Here is a 20,746-nt window from a genome sequence, read left to right on the forward strand (position 1 = left end):
AGAGAGAGAGAGAAAACAGTAACTAATTAAGACAGGTAACGAAGGAAGGCATAATAAACGTAATAAAAGAGACACTAATGCTAACACAAAGTAACTGAGGCAGAAATGGACAGCAGTGGGACGGTACGGTGGGTGGATGATTGAGTAGTGGTTGCGGCAAGTCACGTGACAGAGCCCCGGCTGACCCAATATTGCCAGCCGGTGAGAACAATGAATGGAAATGCTGTCCGAGTGGAAATGCCGCCCGCTAGCCTGCCCGCCTCCGTCCCTTGCAGTGTACAGACCCGTGTGTTGGCCGAGGTATTAATAGACGGATTAGTATGGTCAGGGTGTGGAAATGCCGTCTACACCCCTTTCTTCAGGGTACAAAAATAGCACAGGAAGGACATAGAGGCACAGTAGAGGCATCACGCTAATCCTTTCTTGTCACTATGACGTGTTTCTTGGCTTTTGTTTTGTCTACAGTAACGTCTACAGTCTTTTTTCCAACTTCAAGACATTTATACCTTTTATTTTTTGGCTAGCTCTCTCGGACCTGCACGGGGACTGGCAACTAAGAGGGCCTTTTATTTATTTTTTTTACAGAGTTATCTTTAACCAGTTTTTACCTTCTTACATATAAAAAAATCATCCTTTGCCTCTACTTTGTCCTGTGTGGCGCTGTGTCCGTCTACCCTTTGTTACTGATACTTGTTCCTTTGCCTCCGTTTTGTCTAGTGTAGCTTCCCCCTTGTCACTACTAGTCTCCATGTTTCCTTTGCCTCTACTTTGCCCAGTGTAGAGCGTGTGTTCCCTCTTGCCATTGCCTCTACTTTGTCTAGTGTAGCGCAGTGTTTATTTCCCACTTGTCACTAGTACCAACGTGTTTCCTCTGTCTCTACTTTCTCCAGTGTAAAGCGTGTGTCCCATCTTGTCACTAATACTTGTTCCTTTGCCTCTACTTTGTCTAGTGTAGCGCTGCGTGTGCTCCCAACTTGTCACTAATACTTGTCCCTTTTTGCCTCTACCTTGTCCAGTGTGGGGCGCGGTCTCCCTCCCTTGTCACTACTACGCGTTCCTTTGCCTCAGTGTTTTGTCAAGGGTGAAGCGGGGATTTTACTGCAGCAAAGTGTTATTACAAAGCGCCACTTCCCCTGATTGGCGCTATTAATGCTGGGATTGAACCAGGCGTGCTCGTGTCCTCTTAAACGCTTGATTTGATTGGTTCTGGAATTTGTGGCTGAGGGATGAGCTTTAATGAAAATCTGTCAAACCCGAAGATATTTCATTTTAACCTAATAAAACCTTAAGGAAAAAAAAAAAATCAGCCAACAGTGGTATTTCGTTTTTTTCTTCTTCTTCTTCTTCTGGGAGGGAAGTTAATTCACTTTAGGTTAGGTTAGGTTAGGTTTGAGGTCAAATATATTTACGTAGGTTAGACTTAAATGCTTCTGAAATACACAGCTCATGCATCACGTAAGGATCAGCCAGCCATACTGGTTAGAGTGTATGTTTCTTTCCTTTTTCTTTTTTTTTTCGTGGGAGGCTTGATTCACTTGTTAGACTGTGGTTTTACAGCAAGATCTATTCACTTAGGCTTGACCAGAAAGCGCTGGATTATGTTAGATTAGATAAGGTGAGCTAACTTTCCATAATCTATTGTCTAGTTATCAGGAATTTAACACAATGCACGGTGGCTTGATGACTGCCGCCTGGCCTGCTGGTACTATGAGTCAGCTAATTATAAGTTTTTGTCCCAGCATGAACATTCCAGATACCATACCATAGCAGAAAGCTGTGACCACAAGGCTGCCGTGCTGTGCTGTGCTGCCACCTGCTTCCATCGCCACACACACACACACACACACACACACACTTCAGACTAAAACTCCTGTTAAAAATGCGCCTTCCCCACCACGACGTCTTTCAGGAGTCTAGTTAAAATTACGGTTCTAGTGACAGATTAACAAGATTTTTTGCATTATGTCGACAAACACACGGTTCAAACTTAGGTTCCTATTCTAAGATACTTCTGCTCCCCACCCCGACATGTTTCTACAGGCTCTAGTTAAAAAATAAGATTTTCATGACATAAACAAGACTTACTTCATTACCAACCGAAGAAACGCTCTTGAGAAGCCAGCTAACCATCACCACACGCACGGTTCTGCCTTAAGTTCCTGTTATACAATATACTTCTCTAACCCGACACGTTACAAGAAGCTCTAGTTCAGAATACAGTTCTAATGACAGATTAACAAGATTTCTATATTACCAACCAAGAAACACTCTTAAGAAGCCATATAAGCATCTCCACACACACTAAAGCTCGTGTTATTAAATGCTTTTCCCTAACTCTACATATTTCAAGAGGCTTTAGTTAACAATACGGTTTTAGTGACAGATTAACAAGATTTCTACATTACTAACCGGAGAAACACTCTTGAGAAGCCAGCTAACCATCTCTGTGCCTTTTGAAGACGTCGTGGAGAGAGAGAGAGAGAGAGAGAGAGAGAGAGAGAGAGAGAGAGAGAGAGAGAGAGAGAGAGAGAGAGAGAGAGAGAGAGAGCATAGCGTTTCACATTCTACACTCTCTCTCGACTATTTTCGGCCACAAAGATGATGAGTCGTGTTTTTCTTAAGGGTGTTTTAATTCTCTCATTGACGGTGCAGAATCCATGCTAATCTATCAAGTCATAAAGGACACACTTGAACACCACTATGATCCACTATGAACCATGCGTGCTTTGGGGTCCGAGGGGTCTCCAAGCGCACGGGTTCCAATCCTGTCCACGGTCCGAGTGTAGGATGGGCTTCCTCACTCTGGGTAAAGGTTTCCTAGCGGGTGGGCTTTGAGATAGGAGGTACCACAAAAAGTATCCCCTTTAGCCCAGAAATTCCCGTGAAAAGCCCACATGGTATAAAAAAAAAATACAATTAAATTAAGAAAAAAATATATCAGGGTTCTCGTGGGTGTTTCTTTTCTCACTGACAGTAGAGGACTCTTATTAACCTTTTCAACTCAATTATATTCCATTATATTCAGTTTCATATATTTTTTGCTATTTTCCTTACCTTCCTTTCTCACACTTTATTTCCACCTCCTCCTCCTCCTCCTCCTCCCCCCGTCACGCTTACTGATGTATTTTAAGCTTAGAGATTTACGAACGATTAGACCATTTTATTGACATTTGGAAGGGTCTATGGAGGTCAAAAGATTAATGGCCACAGTCATCACTATTTTAATGCCCCCACGTAATTTTTTGAAGTTGTATAAAATCAGCAAATAGTAAGCAGAATGAATATAGAAACGCGTCATGGTGCTGAAGGGGTTAATCTATCAATAGAATAAAAAAAAATCTCTAACTCCCTCTCAAGCGTGTTATAAGTAAAGACAAGCGGGGCAGGAACATGTCACGGTGGTCAGGTTACCATAGAAACTAATGATACCCTACAAAAACACTGGTTAAAGAGGAGGAGACTATTCAGACGTTTAATTAACCCTTTCACTGTTTAATTGACGTTTCTCTCCCTAATTGGTAACCGAGACACTTCCTCTTCCTCTACACGGTACTTCCTAAACATTATACTTGCTTGAAGCTGTAAAAAATCTATCGTTTTACTCTTTTCTTTCTTGTAGAAGCTTATAAAGATGTCATGTTTTTTTAGTGGAGAGAGAGAGAGAGAGAGAGAGAGAGAGAGAGAGAGAGAGAGAGAGAGAGAGAGAGAGAGAGAGAGAGAGAGAGAGAGAGAGTCTCTCTCTCTCTCACACACACACACACACACACACACACACACACACACACACACACTAAGACGATGCTATTCTCGCACATGACCTTAAGTGTTGGTCATAAAACATCACAGCTGATGCACTAACGATAAACTAATGGCCTTAATGAATGCGGGTATAAAACACTAATGCTTGAGTCTGCGAGGAAAACAGGAGGAAAACAGAGACGTGGAGGTAAATGAATGACCCTGATATGCCACGCCAAGTAGGAGAGAGAGAGAAAGGCCCATATTCTGAAACACTTCCGCGCTGCACCTTCACTATTTTCAAAGGGCTCTAGTTGAAGTGGCACAGGTTTCTAAAGGATGCTTCTGTAATTCTAGTGACATGTTAACAAGTTCTCAGCATTATCAAGAGGATAAATACTCTTTTTAGAACTCCGCCTATCGTCACTGTAGTCTTTGAAAATCGTCGCGGTGTGAGAGGGAAGCATTGAAGCGTTTCTAAATATGGCGCAAAGAAATAGAGAGGAACATTGAGAGCGCTAATACTTACTATGGTAAATCCCAATCTGAGGCTAAATATATTAATGAAGGTCTTAAAAACAGTATATAAACACCTTGAACCTTGGCTAAGTTGTATAAACATGGAATCTTGACTGGTGTGGTTGTTTTGCCAGAAAAAAAAAAAGCAAGATGGGTAAAAGTAAAAAGTTGTGTGTGTGTGTGTGTGTGTGTGTGTGTGTGTGTGTGTGTGTGTGTGTGTGTGTGTGTGTGTGTGTGTGTGTGTGTGTGTGTGTGTGTGTGTGTGTGTGTGTGTGTGTGTTTCTGAGTTCACAACAATGCAGTAGTGTAATCTAATCTCTTTTGAGACATACCGTAAGAGAGAGAGAGAGAGAGAGAGAGAGAGAGAGAGAGAGAGAGAGAGAGAGAGAGAGAGAGAGAGAGAGAGAATGTTACCTCAAAGAAAATAAGAAAAAATGTGACAAGAATTGGTTTCTATTTTTTTCGTTATCGGAATAGAATTTGGTACCAACACAGAGGCTGATAATAGTGATGATGCAGGAGGAGGAGGAGGAGGAGGAGGAGGAGGAGGAGGAGGAGGAGGAGGAGGAGGAGGAGGAGGAGGAGGAGGAGGAGGAGGAGGAGGAGGAGGAGAAAGTGGGAGGAGACAAAAAGAGGAGGGGGGAAAAATAGAGGAAGGAAGAGGGGAAGATAAAGAAAGAAAAGAGGAAGAGAATGGAGATCGATCAAGAACTACATAAAACTTGACAAACAAACACAAACAGATAAATAAAAAAAAAATAAATAAATAAAATCCAACTTAAACCACCCCCATCCCCTCCCCCAAAAAAAATTAGAAAAAAAAAAAATAAAATTAACAACACCATCCTCAAACGCTAAGCAAAAGTGAACGCCAGGCATGTGTCAAAGAAGGTAAGTCTGATCGCCGCTACCCACGACAGATATATATATAGAGAGAGAAGGCGAGATAAGAGGCAAAGTGAAGGGAAGGGAAGGGAAAGTTTAGTGCCATTAAGAGTGCCAATGAGATAAGCCTTCACGAGAGGTGCCACAGCGTCAGGGATTGAAAGTCACCACAAGACGAGTCGAGATATCAAGACGACACACCACAAACACATCATTGCAACACACACACACACACAGAGAGAGAGAGAGAGAGAGAGAGAGAGAGAGAGAGAGAGAGAGAGAGAGAGAGAGAGAGAGAGAGAGAGAGAGAGAGAGAGAGAGAGAGAGAGAGAGAGTGTGTGTGTGTGTGTGTGTGTGTGTGTGTGTGTGTGTGTGTGTGTGTGTGTGTGTGTGTGTGTGTGTGTGTGTGTGTGTGTGTGTGTGTGTGTGTGTGTGTGTGACCTCACGTAACATTGTTATATCAATTAGATCAGAATTCATTAAAACACTGGAAAGAAATCCTACTTTGCATGGTGACAATGGATACACGTAGCTTTCTCCTTCTCGCTGTAACGAATGTGTCCTTTTGTGTTGGACTAATTACATGCATGACTCCTAACACAATGAAACAGGGGTACTTATAACTGTTGCCACACACACACACACACACACACACACACACACACACACATGTGTGTGTGTGTGTGTGTGTGTGTGTGTGTGTGTGTGTGTGTGTGTGTGTGTGTGTGTGTGTGTGTGCTTGTTTGTTTATACACACATGCCTGTCTATCATACTGTAAAAAGAGGAAGAAATTTGAGGTTCATATAAAAAAATTAAATAATCTTGTACCATAATCAAATAAGTTACTTTGCTCCACACACACACACACACACACACACACACACACACACACACACACACACACACACACACACACACGGAAAAGTAAATAAATAAAATACAATCAAATACAAAAAGAAATAAAAAAAAAGCCAAGGTGAATCTTCTGCCCTATTATATACATTACAGATAAATAAAACATATCCGAATAAGATTAGCACTAATTAAGCAGCCTGATCTAAATACCAAGGGTGATAGTGACCATTAGCAACAAAACTGTACACCACTTCATTTATTGCTTCCTAAATAACCTAAACATGTTCTAAATTACACAAAAACATGCATGACCACCCTATTTATTTGTACAATCTCTATTTAGTTCTATATCATCATAATTTACTGAGGCCTAACAGAAACACACCCTTAATTACAAATGAACACAAATGACTTCCAATATCATCCACAAAAACACTTCCTTACTAATTCCTATTTATTAATCTTTAAGCTATCAATTTACTGCAGCCTAACTAAATAGAAAAGGCTTCCCATATTACATACACAATATCTCGCAACTATTTACTTTTATACTTTCATTCACTAAGACTTAAATAACAGAACAATACTCTCTCAACCCACCCTTCCTTAGCCAGACCTCCAGCAAGACCACCAATAACAAGAGTAAGATGAAATTTCAACACCTGCCACCACAGGCACTTCATCACCGGCACCACATGACAGCAAATACCAAGGCAAGCAGGCTATCAGTGCTCAGTTCTCATAATCTTGGCCTTAATTTCTCCTTTAAATAAGCCCTAAATTGTCAAATATCATGTCAACTTGTACACTTCATTCCACTACGTCTGATAATTTATGACTTTCTACTGCCACTTAACACTTCCACTCCATAACAGTACCTTCATCAGAATTCCTAACACTTCATTTTCAGTCCCTTTTAATTTTTGCTTGGTATTTCTGGCATAACAGTTATGATTAAGAAATGCATACAGTAGCCTCAACAAACCAGTTACACCACAGTGGTCACTTTTGCAAGGCATCACAACAAAATGATGCCATAAATGGAAATCCAGGATGTGATACTCCTAGTAATTTTCTTCACTGGAAGGGGACAGGTTAGCTACACTAATACAAATGCATGTGAGGCTGTGCAATCCTTGCCGCCACAACAGTAACGTCCTTGCTGGTTACTTAGCAGAATGCAACTCTGAATCTGCTCTGATTACTAAAGATTTTAACTGACGGATCAACTGTTAATGTCGTCCTTGGTGTTGGAGTGTGTGGAATGTGAAAGGTCTGCTCAATATTCATAAACTTGACTATGATATAAGACCTAAACTATCTATTTGGGCACATGGCTGCATACGAGTACAGCATGTAATCCCAAAGACCGTGGACTAATTACTAAGTCAAAAACAGCATAGTACATACTTCTCCATAACATTATCCAGTTTATTATTTGTTACGATGCTGTATGTTTTTTGGGGCACACACTATATGGCTTTTAAGCAAGAAACACCAGCCCCACTGTGGTGAGACAGGGTACACATAGGTTACCTCAGCATTCAGCCATCTCCTTGACCTACAAGTCCGCCATTAATAATTAATGACATGGTTAAGAGAAAACAAATAAGTACACCAGGAAATCTGCAACCACAGCACATTCTCCTTGTGACACAGCCAGTGAAGCAATGCCACCCACTCATCACAGCATGCAGCATGTCACTCACAGTGGCTCAGCATCATGGTGAGGGAGGCTGCCTAGCTCAGTAAAGGTTCAGAAAGATAATATATGACCAATGCAGCAGCTTATCTCTTCTAGCGTGCTTGATTATAAATTAATACAACTAGGAAGACCTCGTGTAGTATATTGCTGTGGCCAAGCAATATAAATAGTGCCATATGCCTGATTCAAGTGGTCAAAGAACATAACATTAGCTGGAGCTCAGTCCACATTCTTTTGACTATTTTTCCCTTTCTGCCTTGATTTTTCCTTAATTCATAATAAAGTTATAACCAATTCTCACATCATGTAGTACTTGACTTTCATAGATTTATGAACACTTGAAGGATTTTGCAGTCTATATTCAATATTACTCACACCAAGAGTATAATAAAGCATGCCAGAGGAAACACTTAAGTAATGAAATATGTATGATAACTTTCACACTTGTACTCTGATGGTTCAAAGTGAAAACACCAATGGCATCATCAAAGGCTACTTTGTGCAGGGGTGGCTTCAAGCTGAATAACTTGCATGCGCTTACAATGTGTTCAGCACTCTCCCTTTAAAGACCATTGATCTGCTAACAATTGAAGAACTCTTTACGATTGAGTTTGAACAATGAACACTGCACAAATGAGTGCAGTATGTCACTCAACTAATGATCTTTTTAACTGGACATATGTATTTCATCTATCTCACAATCCCATGAATAAGGGTCACAGTCCACAGAAAGCTTCATCAAACATAATTATAATGAAGCAGTTATTCACTAAAGTCTGTGATTAACTCGTGCTTGCTTTGCTCACTTAAAAATGTGGTCACAAATACTGAACCATTAAGGCACTGGTTCAAATCTACAAACTCAGTAAAGTGAATGAATACATTCTTTGTTCTCAGTCTGGCCTGGTGTGAATGCAGCTGTCTAAACAAATCATTGTAATGCATTAGTGACACTACACTATTGGTTATAATGAAGAAGAAAAGAAAAAAATAAATAAAAGAAAAAAGAAAAGAAAAAAAAATTTCATAAAAATAAATACATGTTTACTAGAATTAAAATTTTATACTGCTGAATCATAACACATGACTCATCATGACAAGACCAGCGTGACAGCAACAATGAAACTTATGAGGGCAGTTATATCTCTGTAGTGTTAGATAATTCATTCTCACTTCACACAGAAGATCTCTTGGCTCCAACATACAAAGTGAATAAAGGACACTAAGACAACTTTATGGGGCACCATACTGCAATATAAACTTGGATGGATATAGCTGGGACACATTTTGTTATAACTTGCCTTCCATAAATACATTCATATGCTACAGTGAAGGAGGAGAGGTTGAGTGGCATCACAAAACATCTATACCAGACAAGTTGTATATTTTGCCCAGTCCTTCAACATGAAGTGAGGTAAATCGCAGCAAGATGAGAAAGACAATTCAGGATACAAAGGATGACGGACAAACTGGACATCAGTATCTTAAGAATCAATATTTAGGGTTCTTATTATAGTTGCTCCATATTTGCTCTGCACAATGATAGTACAGTAAACAAACTCTCTCTCTCTCTCTCTCTCTCTCTCTCTCTCTGCGGTTGTTAGCATTACGTCATAGTAAACAAACAGTGCCTTGGTAAACATTTATATGGTAAGTGAACACTGTGGATATTAGCTACAGTGTCATGGTAAACAAAGTGTCTCTGAGCATTAGCATTAATGTCACATTAAACACTGTATAAACTAGCACTTTTAATTTTTTTTTTTTTATTTCTATGTTTCCTTTATGTACACCAAATGTAGTGACTGCAACAATAAAAATAATAACATGACATTCCCACCATGTTAAGGGAGTACCAGTCAAGACACCTACATCTTAATATTTGAGGAGTTGATTGAAAAAGCATGCTGTGACATGCCTCCCAAGACAGACTCTGGCTTCACAACCATCAGCAGATCTTCAAAGGACATTTTTATTCATTTTCAAAGACTGAATAATGGCATCTAAGGGAAGAACAAGTATCTACATACCACAAAAACCTCAACACACACATTTCTTGAAAGATACTGGTAGTGCTTCTATATCACTTCAAAATTTTTGCATCCCCTGTCAGCTTGGCAAAATTTATGATACCCAACATTCAAGACTACCACATTTTCTGTGGTCAAACCACATTACCAATGAAGCTAGGTGTGGGAAGCAGCAAGACCACCACAGGGAGGAATACCAAACATGACATTACCATAAGAATTGCTGGCCTAGTAGCAACATGAATACTACCACAGCTTGCCTACTGTCATCAGTTAATCATGTGGTTACATTCAGGTTAATGAGATAAAAAAAGAAAAATTAATAAAAAAATAATAAATAAATAAATAAAGTTTCTGTTAAAAAACTACATTCAGCAGTCTTAGCAATAAGAATGACACATCAATCACAAAAAGTGAGTATGTACAAATTACCTAAATAGATTTAGAAAAGCAATTCTTACTAGGTAAATTATTAAAAATAATCAAATTAAGGATATAAAATGATTACAAGATGTGCTCTGAAACATCACTGCCACGAAGGAGGAGCTAAAATGAGAGTAGCAAATAAATAGGTGAATATGCACCAACTAGACTAGATGGAGTGATAACAATATGAAGTACTGATATGAAGCAATGAGAGTACTACTGTAGTCCTATGATCCCAGACTGTGGTGTAGTACATAGTCAATGGTTAAGGTAACTGTCCTTCAGCTTGTCAATGGTCTTAATACTTGTACCCTTCTTTTCACCTCAAAATGTGAGCACTGAATGAGATTCTCTACTGGTATCATTTATTCAACAACAGGAAATAACTTCAGAGAGGAATAATGACACCAAAACCAAAGAGATAAACATAAGCACATGTACACGCAAATAATGCTGTTAGAGAATACAATTAAGCATTTACAAAGTACATGATAGGTTTATATACACTGATCTATGTAAGTAGATAAATATATGCTTGTGATGAACACTGACATTAGTAAATAGAACTGATATTAAGTGCACAGCAGGAAGTAAGTTCTTCAAAGATAAGAAGCAAATTTCAAAAGGTAAGATGAAAGATATAAATGAAAACATACATATATATATATATATACATACACACACACACACACACACACACACATATATATATATATATATATATATATATATATATATATATATATATATATATATATATATATATATATACACACACACACACACACACATTAGGTCAATGTTGGACATGTGCAGTGAAACTCAAAATGGGGACAACAATGTGGAACAGTCCTTAACCCATTAAGAAATAAAGCTCCACTGCTATTAAAAGTTATCAGCAAACTCCTACAACTAAATCAGTAATGTATGGCAGCGTGAGATACAGGTATGAAAGACAGTTACCTATTTCTTACCGAAAAAATTAACAAATTTCTGATATCAAAGTTCTTTCAAGGCTTTTTATTCTTTGATGAAAAGAACAAGCTAGCAAGAAAATAATGTGGAAAAAGGAAGAGAGGAAAAAAAATTACAAATGTGGTTTGCAACAGTGATGCTTAAGTATGATTCCTGCAACATTCCAATGACTGCAAGTGTGCATACGTACAAACTAAGCAGCAATAATCCCTCTCCTCATCTTAAACACACACACACACACACACAATGATGTTACGTACAAAATAACCTCAAGCATCACAAATATTTAAAGAACATGAATAAACTAGTAAAAAACAATCAACTCTTTACAGTACCACTCAAGAAAACTATTTATAATGCTCCTGATGTATTCCTTTTGATGACTTATGCAACAATATTCTATATTTCCATTACAAGTTCCATTTTTAGGTTATCATCCATCGCTCTTTCCAAAGATCATGGAAAACTATTGCAAAATTATTGTTATGGGTTGAAGAATATATACAAATAAATAATCTGCACAAATAAAATAGAAAGCCAATACAACCATCACAAAATCAAACTGGAATCAAATAAATACTTGCTAACTAAACACAATCCTTGGATATTAAAAAAAACAACAACACAAGATAAATCAATGACAACAATATCTGAAAGAATAACTCATAATGTGTGCATATTACCAGATACATAGACACCTCATAACTCAAACAACTATAGAAAATGCAATAAGTGCCACTGCCCCTTGCACAGGCCCCTCACTCCCATATGACACACCCACCAAGCCCCTCAAAAATCACCATGCCACCCACCACACCACCATCCCCACAGTATACTCACAGGCACCGCTACCACTCCATACAGGCAACAGGTAATGCCGAGTAAGTGAGAGATAGGTATGTACAGGACGTGACCAGTCAAAATAACTCTACTCTGCACTTATGTTTGCTCCTATGTTTTCTGCGTTAAGCTGTCGATCTGTGTTGGGATATCGTACTGTCTTAGTCTTTTTCACTACCAATTGCCTATTTATATTGTTAATTGTACTTGCTGGCGAAATAAAATTAAGCTATTACACTAAACAAAAGAATCATTAGATATAACCATGTAACACTGAAGGAAATTAACCACAACACAACAAAAATAAAATCAAGAATATAAAACAAAATAACAGTTGATTTTTAAAAATCCACGAGATGCGGCTTAGCGAAATTTTAACTTGCTATCATTAAATCCCCCGAAAACGCCCTCCCGCCACACCTCCTCCTGCACCTCACACCCCTCGCCACACGCTCCAGCACACACCACCTCATCTCAGCACCCTGCGGAGGCCCCCTTGCCTCCAAAGTAACCCTGCCGCCGCTGCAATCCCCGCCCCGTCCCCTGCAGCCACAAAATATTGGTCCCTGCACCTGTGCCTCACCTCTGTCCGGCGGCGGGAAAGTGTTCAGCTGCTCCTCATCGCGAGACGCCTGGGTAATAATCGATGAGGCGTCCATTGAAGCATCTGTTTTACGAGTCCCGTGAGGAGCAGAGGCGCAAGTCCATGGGAAACATTTAAAAAATCGGTCGAGCAAAGAACCGAAAGCAAAATGGCAGCCTCGCCTCCACTGCGGCCGTTCCAACACTGCGTCTCAGTGTAAACAAAACCGCCCGCCTACCTTTGACATCACTCCAGATTGACTTTTAACTACATTTATACCATTATATTACAACAGTAACCACAGCATATTTTCCAATCTGAATATTTTTAGTGTTTTGAGAAAGAAATAGTGAAGTTGTTTTCGTTTATAAGTTATTCAAGATCGTTGACTCGAGTTCGAGGTTTCCCGTTTCGTCGCCGTCAAGGACAATTATGGGTTGCCAGCACCCAAAGTTTTAATATACGAAAATACACCAATTTTCTTTAGCCAAACTTGCTGGAGACTAGAGGAAAAATGTTATTTATATTTTCTACACATGATATGAGAAGAATGAGAGCGGGAAGATTGAACCCGCCACCGCCCGAGACTGGCCGAGACGAGGCAGCGGGGAACCAGCACCTAATGCGTACCGAAGAAAATGGGTCGACCCGCAAATGTTTCACTAGGAAAAAATATTTATCCTATATACATTGATTTCTAGAGATTTGACAGCTAGACGTAAAGCTTTCAGTCAGATACACGGATGCTGATACCATTGGCATCTACTTTATTCAAACTTTTCGGTGTATGCAGGATGGAGTACTCAAACAACTTTTACCTACACTACCATTACTATATGTTGGTAATTCATACATCCATACGAATTAATAAATTCAGTCCTCGCACTTTAAGATAACATGACCAGGCTACCTCGAAAGTCATTCATTTCTGCCACTTCAACGATATGACTGATTAAAATGAAGTAGGCTACTGCCGAGCGAGATACTGCGGGTTTCCTATGAGTCACCTGCTGTGGTGTCAAAATGTTTGTTGTATTACTCACATTCTTCTGAGAAACCTGAGTGCAGCTGCTAATTTCTGGAGGGAGAATTAAATGTCACATAAAATGACCTTACACGACATTTCATGCTTGGGATTATTGTTTTTCTCCTTTTCTTATGCATTGATATATTTCATCTTTTTTTATTTTTTGTAGTCTATAGCTTCTTTTTTTTCTCCTCTCTGACAATTAAAGATTAATTGTACCTATGTTAATTACTATCATGGTATAATGTTTGGTGTTATATTATGATTGTAAATATTGTGTCCTTTACAAAACAGGGCGATCGTAAGTTCAAAAAACATACATAGAAACAAAGATTAAGGTTGTGGCATCTCTCTCTCTCTCTCTCTGTGTGTGTGTGTGTGTGTGTGTGTGAGCAGGCCAGCAGCGTCACCACGAGGCGGCAACACAGCAGGGCCTCGCCACCTCAAGTATCGCCTTACCAACTCGATTCTCCAGCGTGGTCCGACCTCTAACCCTCCAAGGCCAGCTGCCAGCAAACACCAAATGCTTAACCCCACCCCTCAAAAAAAAAAAAAAAAAAAAAAAAACACTTATCGCACATCATTTACCTCCCCATCCTGTGCATAATTCATTATTTAGCCACTATGACTCAATGCCTGTATTACGCAGGTGGGCCACTTGGGACTCTCAAGTGTATGAGGGTAATATTTATTGTATGGAATTACGGTGATTCATAAAATATTGAGGATATATACTTGCTGATATTACCTATATACAAACACACCATGGTTATCTAGGTCGATGTGTATCCGTGAATCTATGCTTAAGCGATTTTATTATGCTGCAAGAGCTTGTACCTTAAAACTTTTTGGATTCTCAAATAAACTGCCACAGAGATCATTCGTCGGGTTTTCATGAGTGGGGGTTTTTTTCATCTGTGACAGAATTCTTGCCAATTATAACTCTAGAATCATATAAACATCCTAGAAAATACTCCCTTTAACTTCCATCATTATCTGTAGAAAGAAATTGCTTAACCTTTGGAATCGCACATATTGATAAGTTACTGGAACTACAATCAGTCTCTCAGATGAATGCATGGTGGGATGTACAGAGATATTGAAAAAGTCTTATCACTCGATTCCTCCTTATCTCGCAGCGTATCGGATTCAAAAGCCTAAAATCTACCGCGCAAAGCTGAGCCATATCGGAAATCTCGTACGTATAATAAAGTGATGCGGTGTGGTGACCTGACCGCTGGATTTGTTGTTCATGGCGTCGTATTTATTTATACCACGTCCCCTTGCATCTATGAATACAATTTCCTTCCAGATTTTAAAGAAAAATGCGATACTTTTGCATTTTCATAAACTTCTCATTACTTGACCATACTCACGTTAAGAAAATAACAAATATTGGTAATAAGATAAATTCCTGCTTTTCCCAAGGGCTCACGGCCCCCTTGGAGATGACGCTCCCCTAGGTTAAGAACCACTACTTTAGAGCATACCACTAAACATCGTGCATTACATTTGGCTGCGTCGTTGTATGCTCACTATCTACCTACGTGAAATCTACCAAATGATTCGAAGTTCCATTTCGGATAAATATTTGTATGAATCTCAAGTAAAAATGTAGATAAACGCAAATATTATAGCCTGGTACCAATATAGAACAGGCACAAGAAAAATCCATGTTATGGTGTTTAATACTTTATCCGATCCCATGATAGGTGCAGATGAGGTGCCGCGGATGCACACTCACAAGCCTACACCTGGCTGACCATCACAGCTGACCCACCAAAAATGTGGCGGTGGTGAAGGCCGCTGTCTGAGTCCCCTCCAGGTTACCTTCACGGTTTGACAGATGGTGCCATTGTCACACACACACACACACACACAGAGAGAGAGAGAGAGAGAGAGAGAGAGAGAGAGAGATTGCTACTGCTACTACTACTTCTACTACTACTACTACTACTACTACTACTACTACTACTACTACTACTACTACTACTACTACTACTACTACTACTACTACTACTACTACTACTACTACTACTACTAGTAGTAGTAGTAGTAGTAGTACAACTACTACTACTTCCGGTTTTGCTAATATTGGCGGGAGATGCTACTGTTGCTGCTTCTTGAATGCACTAATGTTGCTATTTTTTCTACTAAATACTGAGGAAAAAACAGATGAACAAAATCAAGTAAATAAGATCAATCTCTAAGTTTAGAAAAAGTCATTGTTTGCTTGTCCATCAAGAAGAGAAGTTAGATGCTGCTACTGCTGCTGCTGCTGCTGCTGTTACTACTACTACTACTACTACTACTACTACTACTACTACTACTACTACTACAATCACCATTGCTAGCACCAGCACCGGCACAATGTACTTCTGTCGTATTCATGCATTGACCATCTCCCCACCTACACAGTAAGAGGAATATGCAACAAGAGCTAAGACAGAGCAAGCTGTAAATATTACGAAAGCGCTGAAAGGTTCATGGCTGGTAGGGGGAAGTAGTGGAGGGGAGAGGAGAGAAGGAGGCTGGATAGAAGGGGAGGGGGAGGTGCTGACTCAGTGCGAGAAGACGGCGGGTGCTGTGGAACGTTTTGTGCCAGTATTTTCTAAATAAAGTTCGGTTCAAAAGCACCCTGGTTATCTGTGAACATGAAGAGTGCTGGTGCTTGTTTGTACATGAGTAGGAACCCCAGCGAGAACATGTGAGTCTTTCCATTCTTAGATTTGACTTTGTTTTTTATCCTTTGTTGAAGACAGTTGGCGATGGCACGCGAGCTGGGGACTGCTGGCCGGCCGTTCACTGACCTGTACGTACGGCGCCGCTCACACACACACACACACACACACACACACACAGCGTTATTCTAAATATATGTCTTTGTATGTTCCTTCCAACGTCACATAAAGGCCTTCATGCATACCATTATTTGATGTTATTTATGTAACCCACTTTGTCTCCCTTGAGTTGCGAAAGACACACTTCGCTGCCTTACTATACCACCTACACCCTATTGCTGTTGTTGTTGTTATTTTGTTGTTACTATTACTATTATTATTATTATTATTATTATTATTATTATTATTATTATTATTATTATTATTTTCGTTATTATTATTATTATTATTATTATTATTATTATTATTATTATTATTATTATTATTATTATTATTATTATTATTATTATTATTATTATTATTATTATTATTATTATTTATTATTATTATTATTATTATTATTATTATTATCATTATTATTATTATTGATGCTATCCTTACCATTATTTAGAAAACCTTATTTTGAGAGAGAGAGAGAGAGAGAGAGAGAGAGAGAGAGAGACTACATCTTTTGTCATAAGCTCTTCTCTCTCTCTCTCTCTCTCTCTCTCCAAGTGACATGCTCATAGGTGTCATGTCTGAAGTATTTCGTTGTCATCTGAATTGTGTTTTCCTTGAGTGTGTTGCAGTGACAACATTTGGATCACTAACAGTATTACAAATGCAAAGTTCAGTCGTCAGGAGGCGGCGAAAGCTGGTACTGCAGTAGTCGTGGAAGGAGGGAGTACTAGCTAGACATGGATTATGGATACAGCAGTGGACAGTGAGGTTTTGCCGGCTTGGACTCGCACGCCTAATGTGTCTGCTGGTGCTGACGAGTGGCCGCAGCCCGCAGCGAGTGGAAGGACTCTCACAGGTATTCCCTGGAGGACAGTCTGGAAATAAAGGAAAGGCCGTCAAGAGTCTTGATTTGGACGGCCTATTGCATATTGGAGGACAGGTTGCGGACCATTGTGACTCCCTGCATGTGGAAAGCAAAGGCAACAGCCAACATTGACACAAACACCTCGACGATGACGAGGATGATGACCGACGCAGAGCCTTACAAGACTTCTGACGATAAACTGGACGTGAATTACTATGACAATGACGAATTAGGAAGGTTAGGACAATCAAGACTGCAGAGGACGACATGTGCAGGATGTACAGTGTCCTCCAAGCCTGAATGAAGCAGGATTCTCGAAAGGAAGCCGATGATAACCGAAATAACCAGGAGGACCACAAGGATTCTATGGAGTCCAAGGACGGAGCCGTGGCCATTCTCCTGACACGGGGTGACCTAAAGCTCCTGGTGACCCGCATATGGCTGTTTTGGGTTACCAGATGGACCAGGCGAGCCTCGACGGTTTTGTCTACTTCGCACTCCAACAGGAGTCCTAAACACACTGGCACCGCCACCCAACATTCTTGGTGAATTGACGGCCCTTGCAGACACCCCGCCAACATATCATATTCGTATATCCCCTTAAACACTCCTCCCACCACTACGAACTACAGGTACAGGCATCGCACCCAGCTGTACTCGCCGCATGAGGGAGGGTTTATCAGTATGATTGAATGGATTCTGTTCTTAAACTCTGTTTCTCGCATCGCGGCTGTTATCGAAGGCCATTGAAATCAATAAGATTTTATTATTTTCTTCTATTCATCACACAATTTATGTTAAGCTATCTCTATAACCTTGAAGCTTTCATGAAAATCAAAATAACCGCCGCCATAGCCTGTGGAAAGCAGTCGGAAAACGTTTCGCATTGAAGTTCTATGTATTTTATATCTACAAGTATGTTCAGCCATTTTCATCTTGAAGAATACCAGCAACACATCCATAAATATATATAGATTTGTATCATAGACTGCATTGTGTAGTCTATATCTGGATAAAAAAAAAGGCTTGCTTTTATACGAAATATTTTTTCAAAGACAACAAATTATTTGTGAGGTTCACATTTTTTTTTCTTTGCTGACGATTCAGATATTTTCCCACGCTCTTACTTTACTGAAAACGCAGATAATTACCAATACTTTTTTAAGTAGTTGCAATAAGACACCGAGAAATTTACGATTACGCACCTTATTCATGTAAACAAACGGTCTCTATATTCAAGTATACTTTAAAGTGACAGTGATGCATGAACACTGGTTTGAACAAGTCACATAAAAAAAAAAAAATAAATAAATGAATAATAAAATAATAAAAAAATCGTGCATATACTGTATGTTTTCTATAGCATAACGGTAATACACTAAGCAATAAGACCTGTTGAGGTAGGATTTGCCACTACTACAAAACCACACATCCACCAGACACACCGTCCGCAATCCACACGCCTTTCAAGCCTCCTCGCTGAGTGGGCAGGGTTAGCTAATGTGAATAAAATGTACTGAACACTTTTTTTCCCTCTTTTTACTCGTATTCATTATTACATCAGTCTCCTCTTTCTCTACTTAATCTTCCTGGCATGGTACACACAGACGCTCTTTCTCCCATGCATCTTCTCTCCTCTCCTCTCGAACAAGTGAGAATATATATATATATATATATATATATATATATATATATATATATATATATATATATATATATATATATATATATATATATATATATATATATATATATATATATATATATATATATATATATATATATATATATATATATATATATATATATATATATATATATATATATATATATATATATATATATATATATATATATATATATATATATATATATATATATATATATATATATATATATATATATATATATATATATATATATATATATATATATATATATATATATATATATATATATATATATACACACACACACACACACACTATTATTACTACTACTACTACTACTACCACCATTACTACAAATGTAGTAAAATCGTAAAATCACTTTAGCAAATTTTTCATCAAGCTGTGGGAGAAACTGATGTTATGAAATGACACTTCACAAATATTAAAGAAATTTTTAATAAGAAAAGAAAAGCCATTGTGACCTACAGATTTAACTTAAGCAATAAAATCTAAACTAAGAGATAACCACTAATAATAACTTATCACAAACCCAACCACCAGGATTCACACCAAACCATGAAGCTGCAACAAACATTACTACATACACAATGATACACCACACGTGACCAGTGTAGTGTCACACCTTAACTATATAGGGTGACCTGGATGTCATGGTTCACCTGCTATCAGTCAGAACTTAAGACTGTCACTCTTGGCAGATTGATGTCAACATACTGATTATTTTGACAGCAAGCATGACTTTGCCAGCCACTATACTAATGCTACCTTATGCCATGGATACTGTCTTTCAGTATGTAATTAAATGACATGCAATATATAATCTTAATTTCTTGCGGAAATTAATCCAATTTTTATGGTCACAAGTATGCTTACAGCATGTAAGGGTCAATGGCAACAGTTACCAAAGTGTGTAGTACATAGTAATAACCTCAGTAGCAACCAAATCAAAATCTATCGGAAAGTTGGCAAGAGAAAATTTAATGTGCTGTAAGATTACCACCAATCATTATAGCACAATGCAAAATACGTACACAAACCTTCACTATGGGAAAAAAAATGGGGAAAACAAAAATGGCCCTGATATTTCATTAAGAAAAATAAACTAAAAATAAATAATAAACACATAAATAAATAAATAACTAATATAGTTGTACCAATAATAATGAAAAAAAAATAATAAAAATAAAATAAAATAATTAATCAATAACAACAAATAGATATAAATAAATCATACATAATTTTCTTCCTTAGCTATTAATGCAACTGGAACTTCTCTTACTAAATATAGACAAGCACCATAATCATAAATAGTCTCTTGCTATTCATTCCATATAATCCTGTCAGAACATAGACTATCTACCTACAGTATATTCTATCTATAGTGTACACTCAAAATCTCAAATTTTACATAAATTTAAATAACAAATCAAAATGATAAAATAATACATTTATTATTTGATATGTGACAATAGATATAAAGCTGTAAGTTCATATCTGATTTGCTCCAAAGGTACATGGACTAAAACTACATGTCCGCCTACACACCTAATTTTCATGTGACAAAAATGGAGTTTTTTTTTTTTTTTTCTCAACATCACTTAATGATCTTTTGCTACTTGTCACTTGGATACTATCTTACATTAACCATAAAAGGCAGGCTTGTATAATAGCATGTAAATATCAACTACATTGTACTACCTGGAAGCATAAACGTTTCACAATCTATTTGCTAGACTGAGATTAGGAAGCCCAAATAACTTACAGAT

General features: G+C 38.3%; 1 protein-coding gene across 1 annotated transcript in view; it reads right to left on the reverse strand.

The window, feature by feature from the left end:
- Window positions 1-12,778, reverse strand: part of LOC123520609 (carboxy-terminal domain RNA polymerase II polypeptide A small phosphatase 1-like) — a 68,284-nt gene extending 55,506 nt beyond the window's left edge. The window contains exon 1 of the mRNA XM_045283048.1: window positions 12,558-12,778. Within this exon, the coding sequence (XP_045138983.1) occupies window positions 12,558-12,633 (76 nt within the window). The 5' untranslated portion in view covers window positions 12,634-12,778. The remainder of the gene's footprint in view (window positions 1-12,557) is intronic.
- Window positions 12,779-20,746: the final 7,968 nt, after the last annotated feature.

The sequence above is a fragment of the Portunus trituberculatus genome, chromosome 47 (assembly GCF_017591435.1).
Source record: "Portunus trituberculatus isolate SZX2019 chromosome 47, ASM1759143v1, whole genome shotgun sequence".
NCBI classification, from domain to species: domain Eukaryota; kingdom Metazoa; phylum Arthropoda; class Malacostraca; order Decapoda; family Portunidae; genus Portunus; species Portunus trituberculatus.